Here is a 24,247-nt window from a genome sequence, read left to right on the forward strand (position 1 = left end):
ACTGAACATGTGTAGCCTACAGTGTCTGGCGTGCGTTGGCTGCTTTTCCTTCTTCCTCTCAGTTATATTCAATCCAGAACTGCTCCGTAAAACATTAACAAGAAGCTTTTAAACAAACGACAAATAGGGCTGGATTAAGTTAATATTAACCACCGGTCTGTAAATAAAATGTTCATCCAGTCGTCTAGACGATGAAAAAAAGCTTCATTTTTTCGGGTCAATAAGGTTGCCTCGCATGGTTTTGAAATACTGTACACTTTACCTCAGGTAACAGCCTATGTGTTGCTCAAAACCACACACAAAATTGTAGCTGCACAATGTACAGTTAAAGTGAAATGGTTTCTAATGTGTTATTATGCTATTGTTTTCTACTGTAAGCAATAGCATACTGTGTAAAAACAGTTTTTATTTTAAAGGATGGTTCACCCAAAACTGGAAATTCTGTCATCATTTATTCAACTTCACAATCCTGTTTGAGTTTCTTTCTGTTGAACACACAATATTTAAAATATATATGTTGGAAACCCAAAACCGTTAGCTATTTCCATCTTTGGGGATGTAAACATTGCTTGACTTCTATAGTATTCGTTTTACCTACTACCTACAGGTTTTTAACATTTGTTTTACAGAAACAGGTCTGGAACTATTTGAGGGTGAGTAAATGGAGAGTATATTTTGCATTTTAGATGTACTACTTCTTTAAAGTATCGTTGGCTATACTTTTTTAAATATTAATTTCAATATATATTTTAACCAAATTCAAGGTAATAACACAGATTTCAATTTCTGAAACAAGAATTTACTGAACTGCAGGCCTTCACTTCTTTTAGTCTTAAGAATCATACTGTAATAATTGTGTAATGATTTCTTGCTCATATATTAATATCGTTAATTACCAATTTACTCATTAAGAAATTGAATTGCTGAAATGTTATCCATCTTTTTGCCCTGAATGTGGTAGACTAGCTAGTATAGTATTATGACTGTCAAGTTGTTTTATTTCCTGTATCCAGTAATTAATAAGCCAATAATTTAGATAATTTACTTTGAAGCAGGACACTTTGAAACGCGTCACGTAACACTATCATGCTGTTAAAAATGCATGACAGTTTTTTTTTTATTATTAAAGTCGAGTGAAATAGTAGGATTAATTAAGCACACCTTTCTATTTCTTTCAAGATTAAATCGACTTGTATTACTTTGTATTGTAAAGTAATGTTTTATGAATATATTTTAAATATATGTTGAATATTTGTTTGTGAATATAATTGTAGTTATTCTGTTAAAATTAATTTTTTTCAGATGTTTGAAACAAAGTCAAAGAGCTTTGTTTTAACGATCTAAGTGCGAAGTCTAAAGGGCATGGTGCAAAAGCATTAAGGACATGTCCAAATCAATTTTTGCTGTTTTAAGATAGGAAACATATGGTCTGTGTGGCAGAACATGGTCTAACGGGGTTGTGTTTATTCTTTTAATAAGTTATGAGTGTGTTTTGAGAATTGCGTGCATTAAACCAATCTGAGTGTCATCTCTCATTCCCCAGTTGCGTTGCGTTATGTAGACAAATTTAAGCTTTTTTTTATTAAAACATGTTTTTATTAAAACAAATATAAATATGCACATAATGAAAACTTCTACTAATAATAGCATTATACAAATGCAAATTGTCATGAATAAACAGACTACCGAGCTGGGTTCTAAAAGGTAGCTCTCCAAGGTAAAAAAGGAATGGAAGGAGGCAGTGGTTTTTATACTTATGTAGAAAATAATCATTTTAAAATTTTAATCTTTTTATTTTTTTTATTAATCTTTTTATTGTTTTTAGCATAAGAAAATAAACAATAGCATAAACAGAACAACAAAAAAAGGGTACAAAGGTTGTTTTAAAATACACAAATAGTCAAACACAACATAATACAATATCATCCAGAAAGCTTGAGGAAATAAAAAGAATTACATATGAAACAATAATTTACAGAGAAATGTGTTTGGCTCCGCCACTTGACTTATGCCAAACCATTCCCACCTATAAGAGTTACAAGTCAGCATTACTGATATAAAACATAATTGGATTCCAGATTTTAAAAAATGTGTTTAGTTTGTTTGTCATCCCATATTCGCATTTCTTCCATGGGCAACACGTAACTTAAGCTCCTAATCCAAATTTCAAAGACAGACAGATAATCTGACTGCCAATTTTGTAAGCTTATTTTCTTTGCTAATATCATACACAAAGATACTGCATGTGTTATATATTTATCTCCTATTTCTGAGGTGTCTCCGAAAATGGCCAATTTTGGCTCCGGTGACAGATCGATCCTGTATACCTGCCAAAATGAACTGATTTTATGGCATGACCAGAATGGATCCTTTAATTTTTTACCTATACAAAGATATTTGTGTTTTACTGTACTTTCTGTGTCTATTAAGCAATGCGTACGCATGTTTTGAATACTTAATGCTCTTGTTAAATTACAAATCTCTGCACCATTGACTTTGGACCAGCGTTTAGTTGGCACACCCATGAGTCCACAAAGTGGGGCAAAAGGATTTGCTATTTAAACAACATGGTGCAAAATGTAAAAAATTAAACCTACGCTATAAACCTAAACCTAAAATAGCAACAAATCACATCCGATGCAACTGCCATTGTTTTGCAACGGGTGTGATAGGGCCCTATGTATTTAATACTCCAGCTCACCCATGAGCATAATTTCTGCTGCAGTCCCAAAAGTTGTAATGAAGACCACAACTCCCATGATTCAACACGCAGTCATGCCATCATCAAAACATGCCTTTGTTCCTCCTTCCTGTTATTTAAATTGAAATGAAAATCAGAACCTTTTTGTCACTTACAGTTGGTCAAAATTATTTACCCCCGTTTATTTTATTTTATTACCCAATTTCTGTTTAACGGAGAGATTTTTTTTCCCCCAACTCATTTCCAAACATAATAGTTTTTATAACTTATTTTTAATAACTGATTAATTTTATCATTGCCATGATGACAGTAAATAATATTAGACTAGATATTTTTAAGACACTACTATACAGCTTAAAGTGACACTTAAAGGCTTAACTAGGTTAATTAGGTTAACTAGGCAGGTTAGAGAAATTAGACAAGTTATTGTAATACGATAGTTGATCTGTAGACTATCTAAAAAATATGTAGCTTAAAGGGCCTAATAATATTGACCTTAAAAGGGATAAAATGGATGAAAATTAAAAACTGCTTTTACTCTAGCGGAAATAAAACGAATAAGACTTTCTCCATTAGAAAAAATATTATCAGACATACTGTGAAAATTTCCTTGCTCTGTTAATCATCATTTGGGAAATATTTTAAAAAAGAAAAAAAATCAAAGGGGGCTAATAATTCTGACTTCAACTGTGTGTACACTAACTCTACAAAAGGTACTTATATACATATGTTCTGGGATTAGTCTGGAATAGACCACAGCCAAAATAAATCTTGTGGTGGCACAGGTGGCAAAGTGTGGTTCCACTTGTGGTGGAATTCAGTGTAATGTTATATTTTTGTTTTTGGTAAATGTGAAATGTTATGTGGTTTTATGTATTCGATTAATTGCTTTTAAAATAATGCAATTTAATCATCAAAGTTATTTAGCAAGTACAAATAAATATGAATAAAAATCAATATTTAGTTTAAAAACACAGACAAATGAACAAACTGAACAAAAGGCATTACTATATACAGTTGAAGTCAGAATTATTACCCCCCCTGAATTATTATTTTCCCCCAATTTCTGTTTAACGCAGAGCAGATTTTTTTTAACACATTTCTAAACATAATAGTTTTAATAACTCATCTCTAATAACTGATTTTTTTTTATCTTTGCCATGATGACAGTTAATAATATTTTACTAGATATTTTTCAAGACACTTCTATACAGCTTGAAGTGACATTTAAAGGCTTAACTAGGTTAATTAGGTTAACTAGGCAGGTTAGGGTAATTAGGCAAGTTATTGTATAACGATGGTTTGTTCTTTTTCAGAAATCAGAAAAAGCTTCATTGACAGGTATGTTTGCACGTACGAGTTTGTTTTCATGACAGAGCTTCTACAGTGCAACAGAATTACAGAGACAGAACAAAAAAAACAGATAATAAATATATAAAAAAGCAGTAATTAATGAATACAAATATACAAATAGAAAAGTGTATGTAGAGCTATATTCCTATATACAATGTTATATGTGCAGCTGTTATGTGCGATGGCATGCAAACTGTGTTGTTAAATAACTGTATATTTGTATAAAAGTGGTGATGTTGGTTCCACAATTATTATCAAGTGTTCATGAGACGGATTGCCTGAGGGAAGAGACTGTTTCTGTGTCGGGCTGTTCTGGTGCGCAGTGCTCTGTTCGGTCAACCAGAAGGTAAAAGTTCAAAGAGGCAGTGTGCTGGGTGTGAGGGGTCCAGTGTCACTGTTGTGGATCTATCTGCTCTTCTATGATGTGTCTGCGTGGTGTGATTGTTTATCTGTGTTTGTGGTGCGAGTATGATTAGTATGTGTGCGCTTGTCTCTGTGTTTATGTGGGAGTCGCGTGTCTGTCGGTGTTGTTGTTTTCATGTCATCAGCTGGGCGGTCACATGATCGTTGTCACCGGTAGCCGTCGCCTAGCACCGCTCAGCTGATAATCAGTGCACCACAGGTGTAGCGTGTTTACTGCGTCTATAAATGTTCAGCGTTCCTGTCTCACCTTGTCAGTTCGATGTCCTCACTTGTCTATGTATCTTTGTCAGGCTCTCCCCGTTGAGTTCGCTGGTGTTGTGCGCTGGTTGAAGTTCTACCCGATGAACTTTTGATTCGCTCTGTTGACGGAGAATTATTGCTCCTAATTCTTTCTCCTCTTGTGATCTTCCGACTACCAGCCACCCTGCCTCTCTTTGTGATTTCTTCTGTGTGTCAAAATAAACTGTCACTTGCGTTTGGGTCCCTTCGTCTTCTTTGAACTGTGACATCCAGAGTGATTTTGGCAGCCCTTCTGCTCGCTCTGGATAAGTATAGTTCTTTGGGAGAGGGGAGGGTTGTATTCGCTCAGCAGTCCGAACTATTCAACATAGTTTTTGGAAGTCGGATTTGGTAGCTGAGCTAAACCAGACAGTTATTGATGTGCAGATGACTGATTCAGTGATGCAGGTGTTGAACTGTTTCAGCAGCTCCTTTGGGAGCTGACGAAGAAATCTCTGATGTGCTTTTTTGACAACGAAGTCAATGTTAGTGTCCCACTTCAGTTCCTGAGAGATGGTGGTGCCCAGGAACCTGAATGACTCCACTGCTGCCACAGTGCTGTCCATGATGCTCAGTGGGGGGAGAGCAGGGGGGTTTCTCCTGAAGTCCACTATCCTCTCCACTGTTTTGAGTGTGTCGTGCTCCAGGTTGTTGTGTCTGCACCAGACAGCCGACTCCTTAACCTCCTGTCTGTAAGCAGAATCATTCCCGTCCTGAATGAGGCTGATAAGTGTGGTGTCGTCTGCAATCTTCAAAAGCTTAACAGAGGGGTCCGTTGAAGTGCAATCATTTGTGTATTGTGTGCAGAGGGGAGAGGACACACCCCTGGGGGGCGCCAGTGCTGATTGTGCGCATACTGGATGAGAATTTCCCCAGCTTCCCCAGCTGCTGCCTGTCCGTTAGGACGCTGTCCACTGACAGACAGAAGTGGGCAAAGGAGAGCTGAGTTAATTTGAGCAGGAGAAGTTTTGGGATGATAGTGATAAAAGCCGCGCTAATGTCAACAAATAAGATCCTCACGTAGGTCCCTGGTCTGTCTTGATGTTGCAGAATATAATGGTGTCTCATATTGACTGCATCATCCACAGAGCTGTTTGCTCTGTTGGCAAACTGAAGAGAGTCCAGTGAGGGTTCAGTAATGTCCTTCAGGTGGGCCAGCACCAGTTTTTCAAAGGAATTCATGACCACAGATGTCAGCGCAACCGGTCTGTAGTCATTTAGTCCTGTAAGTTTGGTTTTCTTTGGGATGGGGGTGATGGTGGAGCGTTTGAGGCAGGAGGGCACTTCACACAGCTCCAGTGATCTGTTGAAGATCAGGGTGAAGATGAGGGCCAGTTGGTTAGCACAGGATTTTAAACAGGCTGGTTTTATAAAATCGGGGCCTGGTGCTTTTTTCCTCTTCTGTTTCCAAAAGACCTTGCACACATCTTCTTCACTGAACTGAAGTGCAGGTATGGGGGAGGCGGGGTGTGGTGGAGGTGTTAATAGGGGTGTGAAGAGACGTTCAGAGAGGGTTTAGGGGGTTTTCTCAAACCGGGAGTAAAACACATTCAAGTCGTTTGCAAGTCGTTCATTGTCTACAGTGCTGGGGGATGGTGTCTTGTAGTCCGTGAAGCTTTTTAAACTTTTTCACACGGATGCTGAGTCGCTAGAAGAGAACTGACGCCTAAAGCCTGGTTTATACTTCTGCGTCAAGTGACCGGCGTGACCCAAGGCGCATGCAACGCACGTAGCTGTGCATTTATACTTCAGCACGCTGTCTCTGTTGGTCTGAATTAACACTTCCGAAATGCTAGTGGGCAGTGAGGTGTAAATGTTTCTCTGTCGAGTTTCTTCTCTGCTTTTTTGCTTTTCCTGAACACTTCCTGGATGTATAAGTGGCTCAAACTCGCTCATTTTGTGGCAGGAACCGGCGGACGTGCAACAACTTTAACTATGAGGTAAACACAAAACAAAACTTTCCATCAGGAGCTCCTTCCGGTGTTTGACGCAGAAGTATAAATCAGCCTTTAGTTTCTCAGAATAGTTCCTTTTTGCGACTCTGATCTCCTTTTCCAGTGTTTATTTGGCCTGCTTACACAAGGCCCTCTCTCTTTTCCTGTAAGCAACCTCCTTGGCTTGACGTAGCTGTCTAAGTTTTACAGTGAACCACGGTTTGTCACTGTTGAACGTGAGTTGAGTCCTGGTAGGAATGCACACGTCTTCACAGAAACTGATATAAGATGTTATAGTCTCTGTGAGGCTCACCCAGATCGTTTGCAGCAGCTTCAAAAACACTCCAGTCAGTCAAGGTCAAAACAGGTCAAAACAGGCTTGTAGATCCCGCTCTGTTTCGTTAGTCCATCTTTCACAGATCTTAATACAGGTTTGGCTGTTTTCAGTTTCTGCCTGTAGGTTTGTCTGAGATTAATCAAACAATGGTCAGAGTGTCCCAAAGCTGCTCGTTGGACGGAGCGGTATGCATCCTTTATTGTGGTATAGCAGTGATCCAATATATTACTGTCTCTTGTGGGACATGTAACATGCTGTCTGTATTTTGGCAGTTCACGGGATAGTTTTGTTTTGTTAAAATCCCAGAGAATGATTAAAACAGAGTCTGGGTGTTGTTGCTCTATCATTGTGATCTGATCAGCTAGTTTCTGTATTGCCAGGCACGCATGCGCATGTGGAGGAATGTAAACGCTGACAAGGATGAACGTGCAGAACTCGCGCAGTGAGTAGAAAGGCTTAAGGCTGATTTATACTTCTGCCTCAAACGCCGGCGTATGCACCTCCTAAAAAATGTAACTACATGTCGCAACGACGCGCAGCGCAAGCTCTGTGATTGGTCGGCTTGGTAGCGCTGAAGAGTCTGGGCAGGACCGAGAGCCGCGTGAATGGTGCGAGCCTGATGGAGCGATTGTTTACAAGTGTGGAGTCCCGTGACCGAGCTCCGGATGGAAAGTTTTGTTTTGTGTTTACCTCATAGTTAAAGTTGTTGCACGTCCGCCGGTTCCTGCCTCAAAATGAGCGAGTTTGAGCCACTTGTACATCCAGGAAGTGTTCAGAAAAAGCAAAACAGCAGCAAAGAAACTCGACACAGAGGAACATTTACACCTCACTGCCCACTAGCGTTTCGGAAGTGTTAATGCAGACCAACAGAGACAGCGCGCAGAAGTATAAATGCACAGCTACACGCGTTGCATGCGCCAATGGTTATGCCGGTCACTTGACGCAGAAGTATAAACCAGGCTTTACAGTTAATAAACAGTGCTTCGAGATCTGGACAGCTTATTTTCTTTAAAACTCTATAGACAATTGAAAAACAAAATAGCTTAAAGGGGCTCAAAATTTTGACCTTAAAATGGTTTAAAAAAAACAAAAACTGCTTTTATTCTAGCCAAAATAAAACAAATAAGACTTTCTCCAGAAGAAAAAAATATTATCAGACATACTGTGAAAATTGCCTTGCTCTGTTAATCATCATTTGGGAAATATTAAAAAAGAAAAAAAAATCAAGGGGGGGGGCTAATAATTCTGATTTCAACTGTACATAGACTCACTATTCAAAACCTAATAATGTACTTATGTACTTTATCCATATTCCTTTTTGAGCCACAATATTATTAATACAGCTTCTTCTTCTGATATATCTTTTCTTCTTTGCAAAATACATCCACAAAATCATTGAGATTTTTGGCTTTTGTAAGTAAACAAGCCAAATAAAATTAAGGTGCTATATAAACTAGATTGTAAAAAAATTCAAAATGCATTCATTAAATGTTTTGGATTTTTGTTTTTTATCAGATAAAACACAATTTTTCATAAAAAAAGAAAAAATCTTAATAAAAAGTGTGCAATCTTATGAACCCAAAGTCATGTTTCATCTCTCGTTGTCAAACAATACTAAACCAATTATGCTATAACAGCTTTATCCTTAGGCGGTTCAGTCCGCTGTGGCGACCCCGGATTAATATAGGGACTAAGCCAACAAGAAAATGAAATGAAAAATGAAGTTTATCCTTAATAATAATAAAAAAAATCGGAAATTGAACTTGAGATTGTTGTGGTAAAGTCAGCTTATCTGCTGCAGTTGAACATCAGCAGTTTATTCTCGAGGTGCAGCGTCAAACATCTATTAGCACAGGAGTCACCAACATGGTGCCCGTGGGCACGAGATAGCCCGTGAGGATCACATGAGTTGCCCACCGGCCTGTTGTAAAAATAGCTCACCAGTGCCGTTTACCAGAAAGCTGAGCATCAAAATCTTTTTTACATTACTATAAAATACTTTTTAAATCACACTTGCATTGGTGTAAAACTGAAAATTACATGAAGTTATACTGTATGTAAAAAGCCATTTCAGACAAAGGGCATGTTGCATATTGATATTTACCTGTTTTCCTACCTCATTGTTGACAACTATTGTGAGTCAGTGTCTTCACATAGATGAATATCATAAATTAATAATAATAACATATAAAAGTAAATTGAGCAAATTTTGTTATTTAAGTGTGCATCAAACTGGTAGCCCTTCACATTAATCAGTTACCAAAAAGTAGCTCTCAGTTTCAAAAAGGTTGGTGACCCCTGTATTAGCACATACTTAAAGGGGGAAGGACAGTGAATCAGTAACGTCAGTGGCGCTAATTAATTCACAATAATTTAATGGCTGCATTTTATTTATTTTTTTATTTATTGAAATATTGTGATTACGCATAAATGCATAAGTACATTTTAATTAATAATATCAACAGCAAAATCATATTAGGGTGGCCAGAGCTTGCATAGGGGTGGCTGTTGGGGGTGCCCCTGAATACGAGAGAGACTGTATCAGACAGGTACGCCTGAAGGATTTTATTCCAAGGTACACACAAATCCAACACCGCCCCATGTCAAGAAACACTGATGCTTACTGTCAAAGGCTACAATTTTTAAGGGCATTCGTTACGACATAAATCGTTTCCTCTTTTAATTTTAATATTTTGTTCATCAGCACCATGGAAAAATCCGACACTCAAGATGTAATCTTTAAACTTATAAAAAATTGCAATTGTACGGCAGAAGATTGTGATACAACACAACTACATTAATTAAATTCTTACTTTCCGCTGACCGAAAATCATCCACCCACACAGTTGAGTGGTGGACTGGCTCAAACTAAAATATAATTAACATAATTTACTTTAAACTAATTTCGTATATAGTTTGTCTCTTTGTTTAAATATTTTTCTTGGTCAGTTATCTTCTAGATAAAATAGCCTTGAATGGTAGCTGTTCCATGCGAGAAGGCTGCGCAGCAGTTGATCTAATCTGTCTGATGAAAGGCAGTTCCCCCAACTCAGGTGCTGATGAGACTGCGGTCTCAACTCCGTGTGGAGGATCAGTATTTATCTCATTAGTTTTAAGCCTTTTGGCAAATGTCTCAATTAAGTTTATTTGTTTTAAAGAGCGATTACTCATTGTGAACCTTGTTTTAAACAATAGCTATCTGAATTGTAATTTTTAGGTGCGGAAAAACCGCCAGCAAAACTAAAGCCAATAGATTTCTTTACCCATCTCCCACCATACAAGTACATTTAAAACACACAAATGCACACCTTTATTTATTATCATTTTTTCTTGCTTTGGCAATATTATGTAGTAGTGTATACAGTTTAATAATCAATTTCAATTATGTAATAAATAAATAAATAAATAAATAAACAAAGTGGCATTGATTCCTGCCCTCTCACGGTAGGTACGCAAAGTGCGTTACAGCTGTACAGCAGCAGGCACCACTGGAATCAGATATGATTCTGTCCTGATTTTGTACCTATTATTGCAGTATTACTGTATTTAATTTATTTGACTTCTTTCTTTTTTGAGGGTGAATCTCAGACTTTGTTCAAAATAATAAAAAATGCCTTTGTTTGTGATGAATACACACCCTCTAGTGGCGAAAATATATACTGCGCCTTTAAGGCATATGAAAAAGGTGCCAAAAGCCCCTTTCACACAGTGATACCGGTAAATATCTGGAAAATTTCCGGAACGACTTTACCGGTATATTCAAAAAAGCGCTGTTCACACAGGCGAGGACGTTACGGAATTTTTCCGGAAAAGAGCATTCACACATCCATTCCAAAATACGGTAAATTCTGACATCATTCACCACAAATGAGCTTTAAACGGCTGCGCTTGTATTTGTAAACATTTGACTAAATTACAAACTCTGTGGATGATCAATATTGTGAACAACTTTCGCAGGATCACTTTCGCATGTCGAGATGTTCATAATATGCGTGTGCAGGCGCTCACAGGCAGTACACAGGCACACGCAAAGCTTGAAGGTAAACAAACAGCGGCTTATCATAAGCATCTCATCGATGATTATTTACACAGTTGGCATTAAGAAGAACATATAAACGTGATCTGACTAACTTCTAGCAGCTAAATGTGTCTGGAAAAAATATTCAAAGGCTTTTATTCTCACAAACCGCGCGGACATAAATGCGTCTGACTGTTGTGATTGGCTAAAGCAGACGTCTCACGTCAGAAGTTCTAGATGTGCACGCGCTTATTACGGTAATCTTCCTTCTGCATTCACACAGCGCAGCATTCCGGCAAATTGCCGGTAATGTTACAACTTCTCTTTCCGGAAAATAGTTAGAACGAATTTACCGGTATTTTCAAAAAGGACCTGTTCACACATACAACCTTTCCGGAAAATTGCCGGTAATTTTCCGGAAAGGTCTGTATGTGTGAAAGGGGCTAATGACAGGCTTGAGAGAGTTCTTGCTTACAAAAAACATGTACAGGCTAGAGTGATTTTCACACATTTTGACAAGACTATCATCCGGAGACCAGTTTTGTACACCTCTAATGATTCCTTTTTATATGAGGCAGGAAAAATAAACAATAACGCATATACTGAAGGAAAGAAACAAACAGAATTAGCTTAAAGACACAGTTCACTCAAAAATGAATATTTCCTCACCTACTCTTTTATGAATTTCCTTCTTATATTGAACACAAAAGAAGTTATTTTGAAGAATGTTGCGAAAAAGTAGACATTGACATCAATAGAATGAACCAAAAATACTATGGAAGTCGATTGTTTGTTTTCCCTCCAACATTCTTTAATATATCTTACTTTGCATTACCAGAGGAAGAAAAGCAAGGTTTGAACAAGTGAAGGATGAGTAAATGATGATAATTTTCATATAAACCAATGCACAAATGGGTCAAGGCAATGAACACATAAAATCAGTATTGTTTGATTAAACAGCGGAGACATTTGATTATGTTTACACTTAACCTCGGATGAAGAGGTTACGTAAGACGTGTGTAAAATTTATGACATTATGTAATACGCTGGAGGAATGAGGCCAGGTTGTTCTATTAAAGCAAGCTAACAGACTCGTAACACAAATTCAGCACACTTGGCTCAATTCTTGTTTAACTTACTGTAGTTGCAGCCACTTTAGAAATCCAAAACAGTGTTCAAAGGGCAGTGGGTTATATTGCTGTTCTGACCCTGCGCACGACTTTAATGCATTTGTAAATAAACCTGAAATCTGTAGATCATATGCAAATAGTTTTTGCAAGGAAAAAAAATAATGGAAACACTTTAGTCTGAGGAACAATATTACTACTGGCTTATTACCTGCCTGTTATTAAGATGTTAACTTACTTGTAAGTATGAATTTTGGCTCCTACGTTTATTAATACTTTTTAATTAATAATAAACAGCCAATTTCTTAATAATAAGCTGGTAATAATCCAGTAGATAATAGCTGGAATTGATCTCTATACTAAAGTGTTATCGTATAATTTTATTATATACCCAATAATTAAACCCAACTCCTACAGTACCTTAATAAATATTAATAAGCAGATAATTAGTAGTTTATTGAGCTAAAAGTCTTATTTTATAATGTATAAATAGTGAGAATTGTACCTTAAAATAAAGTCTGACCAGATTCATTTATGAACAGATTAATTTAGCTAGGCATCTGCTGTTTATTTAAATATTTCCCCCATTTTTTACCTGAAAATAATATTGATTATTAATTAAATGTGCATAGCAAATATGAAAATGCTACAAAATATTAAAATATATTTATTCAGCTAAATTAGACTTTTTTAAAACTGTAAAACAAACATTCACACAATCAGCGATAGTTGTGATTTGGGTCAGCCTATGCTTTTAAATTACCCAACCTGTGACTATTATATAATTTCCCCTCATTTTGACTTGATCCCAAGATCAGTTTTATTTTGACAAAGGTCACCCAGTTGTCTCTTATGTCCCCTCCCAAGTTTTAACTTCAGAGTACATAAAGGCAAGACAGCATGCAGCCCACATCAGTCTTAAAGCAGTGATACGTTTTTGTGCATGTAGAATTCTGACTATGGCTTTAATTGAAGCATTCCTGTTGCAGGGTTCTCCCACAGGTACAATACTGGGTGCCCTTTTGCTGTTTTTGGTTATTTATCTCTTTTCCAGCAGCTCCAGCTCTCAGGATAAGGAGAAATATCCTCCAGGACCCAAACCTCTGCCTCTGCTTGGGAATCTGCACATTCTCGACCTCAAGAAAACCTACTTGAGCCTTTTGGAGGTGAGCAAAAATATCAGTGTGTTTTTATTTTGATGATCTGTTTTCTACATTTACTATTAAAATGATGGATAAACAGGTGTCTTGTACTTTTATTGATCAAAGGGAAAATTAACCCATAAATAGAAATTACCTCATCATATTGTATATTCTCCTTCTCCTTTTTATTTATTCATTTTTAAGGAATATTTAAAAGGATAATGGCTGCTGGAATCCATTGACTTCCATAGTAGGAAAGAAAATTTACTTTGGAATTCAACGAGTACCAGAAACAGCATTTAAAATAAATCAAACTCTTCTTCTCAAACAGGTTATGCACTGAGAAAAATGACTCAAACATGATTGCTTGGATTTACTCAATTTCTTTAAGTTAAGTGCTTGTAAACAATTTACTTGGGCTGAATTTAAGCAAACAAATTAAGTTGAACATCACTAAATTTAATTAGTTTGTTTAAATTCAACACATAAATTGTTTGCAACAATTTTGCAGGCATCGTTTGTTTCAGTGTACGTCAAAAGTGAATAAATGATAGCTGAATTTCATTTTTGGTTCAACTTTTCCTTTTATTGCTATACATGCCAACAAGACACTTACTGAAAAGTGTAGAGTGTTTATAAATGACAAATGTAGAGATCACCTCGTTCTTAAAAAAAAAATTATTCAATTGTTAAGATAATAATTTAGATGATTCCTTGGATTTGCTCAATTCTTTTAAGTTAAGTGGTTGTAAACAATTTATTTGGGCTGAATTTAAACAAACAAATTAAGTTGAACATTATCAAATTAAATTTTTGTGTAAATTCAACACAAATAAATTGTTTACAACAGTTATTGTTTACTAAGAATAAGTGTGACTGAGGACATGGGCATAAAGTCAATTGGCAAATACACAAACAGAGAGATAAGAAGATGCCAACAGATCACACTGACATACAGGTAGATAGATAAACCATTATTTATAAAAATGAGATGTAGCACACAACTATAATGTTCATAACTCAGAAAAAACATAAACAAAAAACAAAATAAAAACTTAAAAAGTGAAATGTCATGCAGGAATTTAACAATATATGTATTTCAGTTATTCACCGCATATACTGTAGTAAGGAAACCTAGCCATTATTGATAACTATGGCATAAATACAACTGCTGTTTAATGGAATAACTAAAATATATATGGAATAGCTCTGCACATCTTAGTCATTCGCACTATTAACTGTTAAAATATAAAATTATATATATAAAATTATATATATATATATATATATATATATATATATATATATATATATATATATATATATATATATATATATATATATATATATATATATATATGTGTGTATGTGTGTGTGTGTGTGTGTGTGTGTGTGTGTGTGTGTGTGTGTGTGTGTGTGTGTGTGTGTGTGTGTGTGTGTGTGTGTGTGTGTGTGTGTGTGTGTGTGTGTGTGTGTGTGTGTTTGACTGTATAAAGTCAGAATTATTACCTGTATATTTTCCCTCAATTTCAATTCAACAGAAAGAAGATGTTATTAACACAACACATATTTTTGCCATGATGACAATTCATATTTTACATAATACAATGTTACATAACATTTTTGTACATAATAAATCTAGATATTTTTCAAGATACTACTATTCAGTGACATTTAAAGGCTTAACTAGGTTCATTCGGCAGGTTAGGGTAATTAGGCAAAACATTAACGATGGTTTGTTCTGTAGGAAATAAAAAAAAAAGCCTTAAGGGGGCTAATAATATTGACCGTAAAATGGTTTTAAAAACATTACAAACTGCTTATATATTTGAAAAGTAACTAATAACTATTTACTTGAGTAATTTTTTCATCAGATACTTTTTTATTCTTACTCATTTTAGGATTGTCACTTTTACTTGAGTAAACATTTCTGCAAATACTAGTACTTTTACTTAAGTATAGACTTAGGATTCTCTACAAACCTCTGGTACTGGTTCTTACCGCAGCACTTTAGTGTTACAGTTTATTTTACATTTAAAATCCTGCAAAATTATGTTTACAGCGTAGCTAAACTTCTGACTGATCATCAAAATAATCATTTTGTTTCTTTACACCCAATGGAATTCCCTTTTTCACTATAATTATTCAACAGAATCAGCCGAGGGGAAGTTATATTCTTGAAAGCTGAAAGTGCATCTGTTGGTGTTGGGTTTTTAGATTTATGGAAGGCATCTGACACTGTTGATCAGCAGGATCTTTTGTCAAAGTTAACAAACTTTAATTTCAAAGAAGAGAATAGACTTTGGATAAAAGCTTATCTTTCAAATTGGAAACAGCGCATATATATTGATGGTACAAAGCCCTCGTATACCGTGCTCATCCCAAAAGGGTTCTATCTTAAGACCATTTTTATTTTCAATACACAACAATGACTTACCTGTGAGTGTGTAAAAATATAAATATTCAGTTATAAGCAGATGATTATGTTATTTTTTTATTCTTTCAAACAAATTTGGAAATGTTTTGACTATTTAACTTCAGCTTTGGCTAATGTTTCAGAGTGGCTGGTCAAATCTGGTATATTTTTAAACTCATAAAAAAACAACCTGTGTATGATCTCTAGAGATGGCACAATTAAACATATTCTTGAGAGAGGAGGTGCTTGAAATTCCAGATTCCAGGTTTGAAATTAAAGAAGTTGATGCAAGTATTTGTATTAAAACAACATAAAAATAAAATAAAATAAAATAAATAAATAAATAAATATTTATGGAGTTTTGAGTTTGGTAGCATGTCTTTATTTCACACCCCTAATCCTACCCAATACATAAACTAATAACTATTAAAACACAGCAAATTCAAAGTTTCTTGAGCTAAAATTTTATTGATATTATATTGATATGAAAGTGATGATTTGCTAATAGAAAGAATTGTGCCTTATTAAATAAAGTGTGACATAAAGGTGAACATATTTTTGAAAGAAAACAATGTCTGCACTAAGGATTAAAATATTGGAATAGGTTGCCAAGTCAGCCTGATCTCACAAGGAAACGTAACTATTTTACGTTTGTCAGTTTAGTGGCTAATCCGTTCACTCGTATGAAACTGTGCAATTTTAAAAAGGGGGCGTAGCACTAAACCCCACCCCTTAACTCAACCTTCATTGCAAATCATACTAAATTGTATAAATGAGATCGTATGAAGTAAAAGAATTAGATACTAAATCATATAGTTGCCGTGAGATTGTGTTGGTCATATACACAATATGTTGGTCATATATATACATATATATATATATATATATATATATATATATATATATACAGTTGAAGTCAGAATTATTTGCCCCCCTTTGAATTTGTTTTCTTTTTTTTATATATATATATTTCCCAAACTATGTTTAACAGAGCATGGACACTTTTACAGTATGTCTGATAATATTTTTTCTTTTGGAGAAAGTCTTATTTGTTTTATTTTGGCTCAAATAAAAGCAGTTTTTATTTTTTTAAGAACCATTTTCAGGTCAAAATTATTAGCCCTTTTAAGGTATATATTTTTTTGATAGTCTGCAGAACAAATTCATTGTTATACAATAATTTGTCTAATTCCCCTAACCTGCCTAGTTAACCCAATTAACCTAGTTAAGCCTTTAAATGTCACTTCAAGCTGTATAGAAGTGTCTTGAAAAATATCTAGTCAAGTATGATGTACTGTCATCAAGATAAAATAAATCAGTTATTAGAGATGAGTTAATAAAACTATTATGTTTAGAAATGCGTTGAAAAAAATCTGCTCCCAGTTAAACAGAAATTGGGGAAAAAATAAACACTGGCTATTAATTCTGACTTCAACTGTATCTTAAAGTATTATTTTCTTATTTTTGTATTTAAATGTAAGGTAACACTCTATTTTGATGGTCTGTTTGAGTATTAGTGAATGTCTGCTTAATATCTATTAAATCTGCTCCTTCAACAGACATTTAACTGAGTATAACAAAGTATATCTCAACTTCCACTGGCACTAAACCCAACCTAACAGTCTACTCATAATCTAATAAAAATTAGTTGGCATGTAGATGCAATGTAACTTAACTTCAACAAATGGATCATCAAATTAAAGTGTAATCAAATGTATATTTGAGTCTATTGTTCTGTTTTTGTGTGTACCAACAGGATGTAAATCAGCTCTGTTGCTATAATCTGGCTTGTTTAGAAATTTCATTAACCTAGCATTGTTCTGCTAATATAAATAAACAATAAAAACAGATCAACATACAGATAAATAGTCAGTCTGTCAGCCAGCCAGATTGGTAAATGGAATATAAGAGATAGAATAATCTTTGTTTTTAAAATTGTAGCTCGGTGTTCCCATTATAGTGTAATTATGGTTAATGTGTGACCAGTGAGGGCAGGTTAGTCCTGTATGCTGATAGTAGTGGATGGATTGTGTATTACAGTCATTATTTAAGGCTCTTCTTTGTTTTGTTTTACAGCTGTCGAAAAAATACGGGCCAATTTACACGGTGTATTTGGGGCCTAAAAAGGTGGTAATACTGTCAGGATACAAAATAGTCAAGGAGGCACTAGTGAACCTTTCAGAGGAGTTTGGAGATAGAGATATTTCACCCATATTCCATGATTTCAACCGTGGATATGGTAAGATGTTTTTCTCATATTCGGATAACCACATAATAAACAGGTTTTTATTACACCTAACACGTCTCTAAATCTGTAGGCATTGCGTTTTCCAATGGTGAAAACTGGAGAGAAATGAGACGCTTTGCTCTGTCCACCCTACGAGACTTTGGAATGGGCAGAAAGAGAAGCGAAGAGCTGATCATTGAAGAGATTAAATATGTAAAGGAGGAATTTGAGAAGTTTGGAGGTAAGACTGTCAACCTTGAGGACAAGATGATGACGTGACTTTAAATGATTTGAGTATTTACATCTTGCTTACTCTTGTGCAGGAAACCCATTTGAAACAAAACTGCCCTTAGCCTTGGCCATTTCGAACATCATCGCTTCAATTGTCTTCAGCGTCAGATTTGAGTACAGCAACACTAAGTTACATCGCATGGTCGGACGGGCTTATGAAAACATGAAGTTGACTGGATCTCCTTCTGTTCAGGTACAGATTTCAGGCATTCATGTGATCACGCCAATAAATAATATGTGGATTGGGGTTCTTAATTATTACATCACTGTCTGGAAAGCTTGAGTTTGATTGGTCAGTCATGATATTCCAATGTACTGAATGTTATTCCGGGCGAGGCAGTGGCGCAGTAGGTAGTGATGTCGCCTCACAGCAAAAAGGTCGCTGGTTCGAACCTCGGCTCAGTTGATGTTTCGTAGTGAAGTTTGCATGTTCTCCCTGCCTTTGCGTGGGTTTCCTCCAGGTGCTCCGGTTTCCCATAGTCCAAAGACATGTGGTACAGGTGAATTGTGCAGGCTAAATTGTCCGTAGTGTATGAGTGTGTGTGTGAATGTGTGTGTGGATGTTTCCCAGAGATGGGTTGCGGCTGGAAGGGCATCCACTGCGTAAAAAAAACTTGCTGGATAAGTTGGCGGTTCATTCCGCTGTGGCGACACCGGATTAATAAAGGGACTAAGCTGACAAAAAAATGAATGAATGTATGTTATTCCTATATAACAACTGCTGACTAACGCAGACTCATTTGTGTAGGTCTACATCATATAAATTACGCAGCTGTTGTTTTTGAGTGTTTGACTAAAGTTTTTGAGTAATAAGCAGAGTTTTTTTTGCTCCATTCCCGCTGTTTTAGTTTCAGATGATCATTCTAATGTTGCGTTTACAGCAAACGCGGAGCACCACATAATTTGCTAAAGCTTACTCGTGGGATGTTCTTCACCTCACATGAATTCACTGCAGTTGAATTATCCTTTTAATTTTATTTCTGGAGAGTGCAAATACGTCCCGGGAGGTACGTATTTGTGCAGTTTTTGTTTTCGCGAATCCGCCAGAGGTCACTGTGCGCGTTTTCGCGTCTCGAACGCCTCTCGAGAGCGTGCGTCATTCGCACCCGCGCTGTTCTCCCATGAAAAGCCACCAGAGGCCGCTGTCGATCGACTGTCTGTCCGACTGACAGACTGAATGACTGAACGATCGACTAGGCGGCCGGCCAATCAGACAATCGGCCAACCAAGCCACCCTCCTCCTTCCCTAAACCTAAGCAACGATTTACAAAAGCCGTCCAGAAAAGAAAAGCAAAAGCCCTCGTCTGATTTTGACCGCGTTTTCGGATTTCACCGCATTCTCGTCCCGTCACAAACTCGTTCGCTTTTATTTTTTGGGTTCTGTTTTTCATCTTACCTGATTTCTGGAACCGATCTTCCCTGGACTCGAACCCGCTCGTCGCCGTGGCCAGCTCCTCCTCCTCCTGGCCTCTGCTCCGCCGACGTAACACTAGCAGCTAAGCGGACAAACTGGTTTGCGGCAGGAAAGTGCAGAGAAGAGAAGCGGCGTCACACCACCCTGTAGCGTTCGCTCGAAAAAACAAAATGCGGCCATACGTACCTCTGGCCACGTAAATCGTGGTCTCCAGAAATGTCTGTGGTGCTTCGTTTTCAGAATGAGCTTGGGTTGGCTTTTTGAGATCTCAAGTTTTTCTCGCGAGTGCCGTTCACGCCTGTTGTTCACACATAAATCTACCAGAGGTCCCTGTCAACTGACTGACTGACTGACTGACTGACCGATTCCTCATGTAATTTTTACCATGTTTTCAGGTTTTACCATAGTCTCACCCTGTCTTTTACTTGTTTATTTTATTTTTTTGGATTCTGTTTTTGTCTTACCTGCTTTCTTTAACTTTTCTTAACTGGACTATAGAGTGGGTGGGAATGGGGTGCTTATAGCCAGGGAAGTGCAGATTGGGGAATGGTGATTAGGTGTATATGAACTCAGAACTAAAGTGATTGGGATCAAGGATAAGCAGGAGAGCTTGGTGTACATGTAACAGCAGCTTCTCGTAGTGATGTTATTCAGAATAAAGCTGCAGTCACACTGCACTTTACTTCCCATAGACTTCCATTCATATGCACGTAAATGCGTCAAACTGGAAACGCAAGGTCTTGCGTCAAGTTTTGCAGTTCGCTGTGTTACAAAGTTTAAACATGGTGAACTCTGACCTGTGAAATCGCATCACTTGAGTGCGTGAGACCAATCGAGGATCAAAACATGACCTCTGTGTACAGAAATTTTAAATATGAAGCAATCGCTCGCTTTTTTAAATGTCTAATAATCTGACTTAATCCTGCATCTTTTCGCAGCGCTGTTCAACAGAATTTCACATGCTCAAACTCTAGTGCGACTGCAGCTTTATTCTTGAATATTATGTGCTTGTTTGTAGATCTACAACATGTTCCCTTGGCTTCGTCCCATTGTGGCGAATCGGAATCAAATTGTGAAGAATCTCAGAGATACCTTTAAACAAAATGAGGAATTAATAAATGGTGTAATGAAGACTTTGGACCCTTTTAACCCCAGAGGAATTGTTGACAGTTTCCTCATACGACAGCAGAAGGATGAGGTACTGTTTCATCATTTTTATTAATTACTGTGCACAAATAATCACACTGTTTTTGCACATTTATTGTTCTGATGTCATCGTGTTTTGGCTATCACCATGCAGGAATCTGGCAAAACAGACTCACTGTACAATTCAAACAATTTATATTGTACTGTTAACAACCTGTTCGGGGCTGGTACCGATACTACAGTCACAACATTACGTTGGGGTCTTCTGCTAATGGCCAAATACCCTGAAATACAAGGTATTTTTGCATTTACACAGCAAAGATGTAGTCTTCAGTTGTAATTTTAAAAAGTTGCCACAAAACTGCCAAAAAAAATGACAAGACACATTGAATTAAACTATTGCACATTCGTAATGCTTTGTTATGTTGTAAAAATTACTATATACAACTTTTTGATTAAATAGTGTATGGTAAGTTTTTTATATGTGATAATTCTAATATGCAAGTATAATACAAAGTGTCAAAAATAAATGGGGAATTTAATAATGTGGTTCTTCTGAATATAAGCCAAGGTTCAAGATGAGATTGAACGAGTGATCGGTGGACGTCAGCCAGTTGTAGAGGACAGGAAAAACTTACCATATACAGATGCTGTGATCCATGAAATTCAAAGATTTGCAGACATTTCACCCATCGGTGCCCCCCGTCAGACCACATGCGATGTTCATCTGAACGGATATTTCATCAAAAAGGTCTGTATACAATAGGAACTTAAGGTGTTAATTAATATGTTTAGGTCAACTTTGTGTTCTCCAGAGGGAAATTTATTTCACATAAGGCAGTAAGAAGCCAATAACAATATCTACCGATGAGGCTGTGATCATTTACACAGTGCATACGGAAAGTTTTCATAGCGCTTCACTTTTCCACATTTGTTTATGTTACAGCCTTATTCCAAAATGAATTTAATTCATTTATTTCCTCAAAATTACACACAATACCGCATAATGACAATGTGACAAAAGAGTTTTTGAAATTGTTAAAAACTTTTATAAAAATAAAAAACCTGAAAAATCACATGTACATCAGTATTCACAGCCTTTGCTCAATACTTTTTTGATGCACCTTTGGCAGCAATTACAGCCTTAAGTCTTTTTGAATATGATGCCACAAGCTTGTCACACAAACTTCTACCTTATTAACTAATAATAAATAGCTAATTAGTAATTAATTGAGCTAAAGTCGCAGTTAATGGTTTGTTAATAGCGTGAATTGGACAATAAATGAAGAGTGACCATAATAAAAGTGATGTCCACATTTTGTTGTGTTTGCACTATTTATAACTGATGCATCTGATGTTTTGTGCAGGGCACCCCTGTGTTCCCACTACTGGTCTCTGTGTTGAGGGATGAAAATGAGTGGGAAACGCCTGACAGCTTTAACCCAAAACACTTTCTAAATAAACAGGGACAGTTTGTGAAAAAGGACGCCTTCATGCCCTTCGGTGCAGGTAGAGGAAACTTTGAATTCATTAATTATATTTATCCCATCACAGGTGCTTTTTTTCAGTCTTCTGTTTATGATTTCTCTCAGGACGCAGGGTTTGCATTGGAGAGAGTTTGGCCAGGATGGAGCTCTTCCTCTTCTTCACGTCTCTCCTTCAGTATTTCCGCTTCACTCCTCCTCCTGGAGTGTCTGAAGATGATCTAGATCTCACACCAGTAGTGGGCTTCACACTGAATCCGAAGCCACACCAACTGTGTGCAGTGAAACGGTCTTAGAAACATCATACATGCTGTTAAAATATTATCTCTCATTGTATTAACACTATTTTTTGCTTGTATATTTACCAGCTTTCCATTTGAAGCAGATTCATTGTTTATCGCTTTTTTTTTTATATAAATAACACTAGCAGACCTCGCTGTTCTTCAGTGTAAGAGCATGCTAAGTATGTAAATACATTTAGCACAGAAAAATAAATCAAAGACAGTTAGTAAAACCTAAAACTGAAGTGCAATTGTGATTTTTGTTCTTCTTTTTTTTCCTGAAAGCTCTAATAGTGCTGTTGTTGCCTCATTGTACTGAGCTAAGTACATTTGACTGTGTCCCTGTTCCTATTCTGACCTTTGCACTTTCTATTATTTGACTGTTTCTGCCACTTTATCCTCCAAGATTTGCAATTAATATGTCTTTCTATGCTATTTTAGTATTTTTAGCTATAAATCAGAGATAAATGTTTGATATGAGTACATGAGCAATTTGTTTATTTGTGTTATCACAGGCTGAACTCTCTGCAGGATGTATGATTAAAGGCGGTTGCAGCTCATTCTGAAAGTGTGTGTTGCATGACTGTATTAACTATTAAACTGCATTTAAATGTATAGATGCACAACCCCAATCAGAAAAGGTTGGGGCAGTATGGAAAAAAGAAAAAAAGTTGTGATTTCCAAATTTTACTTTGACTTGCATTTCATTGCTGACAATATGAACATAAAATATTCGATGTTTGGTCTGGTCAACTTCATTTCATTTGTAAATCTGCATCCCTTCCTGTCATTCAGACCTGGAACACATTCCAAAAATAAAGTTGAGACAGGAGCAGTTTAGGGCTAGTAATCAGTAAATTAGTTCACTAATGATGGGATTTTAGTCAGGTGGTGTCAACAGGTGACTGTAATTATGATTTAGGATAAAAGTAGCGACCAAGAAAGGTCTGGTCCATTAGGAGCAAAGATTAGTGAGGATCAGTTTGCCAACAAATACATGAAAAAATTATAGAATTATTGAAATTACTTTTGTTCCTCAAAGAGTGCATAACATAGTTAAAATATTCAAGGAATCTGGAGGAATTTATTGCTTATAGGACAAGGGCATGAGCTTACGCTCAACTACCGTGGATCCCTTCAGGCGGCACTACATCAAGAATCCTCATTCATTTAAAAGTGATATCAACACATGGTTTCCAGACTACTTTAATAAACCTTAGACAAGTACCACAATACAGAGTTACATCCACAAATGGCAGTGTAATCTGTACTGTGCCAAAAGGAAGCCCTATGTTAAAAGTGTCCAGAAGCACTGTAGACTTCTCTGAGCTCCGATGCATCAAAGATGGACCATCACACAGTGTAAACGTCAGTGTTGGGTGAAACGTAATATATTGCAATTTTCTACCTTACCTCTTTAAAAAAAATGCAATTACAAAAAAATAAGATAGCACATATATTCACATTGCTTCCTTAAAAAGTAACACATTTATTTACATTTCTTTTTTTAAGTGACTACAGATCGTAATATGTTACTCTTTTTCCCAACACTGGTAAATGTGTACTGTGGTCAGATGAATCTGTATTTCCAGTATTGTTTGAGAGAAGAAAAGGATCATCCAGACTGTTGCCAGCAACATGTCCAAAAGCCAGGGTCTGTCGTGGTATAGGGTT

General features: G+C 36.4%; 2 protein-coding genes across 2 annotated transcripts in view; one reads left to right on the forward strand and one right to left on the reverse strand.

The window, feature by feature from the left end:
- Positions 1-24,247, reverse strand: part of pdgfab (platelet-derived growth factor alpha polypeptide b) — a 679,118-nt gene that overhangs the window by 511,715 nt on the left and 143,156 nt on the right. The gene's annotated exons all lie outside the window — the stretch shown is intronic.
- Positions 13,070-23,133, forward strand: cyp2k6 (cytochrome P450, family 2, subfamily K, polypeptide 6). Its single transcript, NM_200509.2, has 9 exons — positions 13,070-13,338; positions 17,807-17,969; positions 18,049-18,198; positions 18,281-18,441; positions 20,681-20,860; positions 20,963-21,104; positions 21,375-21,559; positions 22,176-22,317; positions 22,401-23,133. The coding sequence occupies exons 1-9, from the start codon at positions 13,132-13,134 to the stop codon at positions 22,586-22,588; spliced, it is 1,518 nt and encodes a 505-aa protein (NP_956803.2). The 5' UTR covers positions 13,070-13,131; the 3' UTR covers positions 22,589-23,133.

The sequence above is a fragment of the Danio rerio genome, chromosome 3 (genome assembly GCF_052040795.2).
Source record: "Danio rerio strain M-AB ecotype USA chromosome 3, GRCz13ab, whole genome shotgun sequence".
Classification (NCBI taxonomy): Eukaryota; Metazoa; Chordata; class Actinopteri; order Cypriniformes; family Danionidae; genus Danio; species Danio rerio.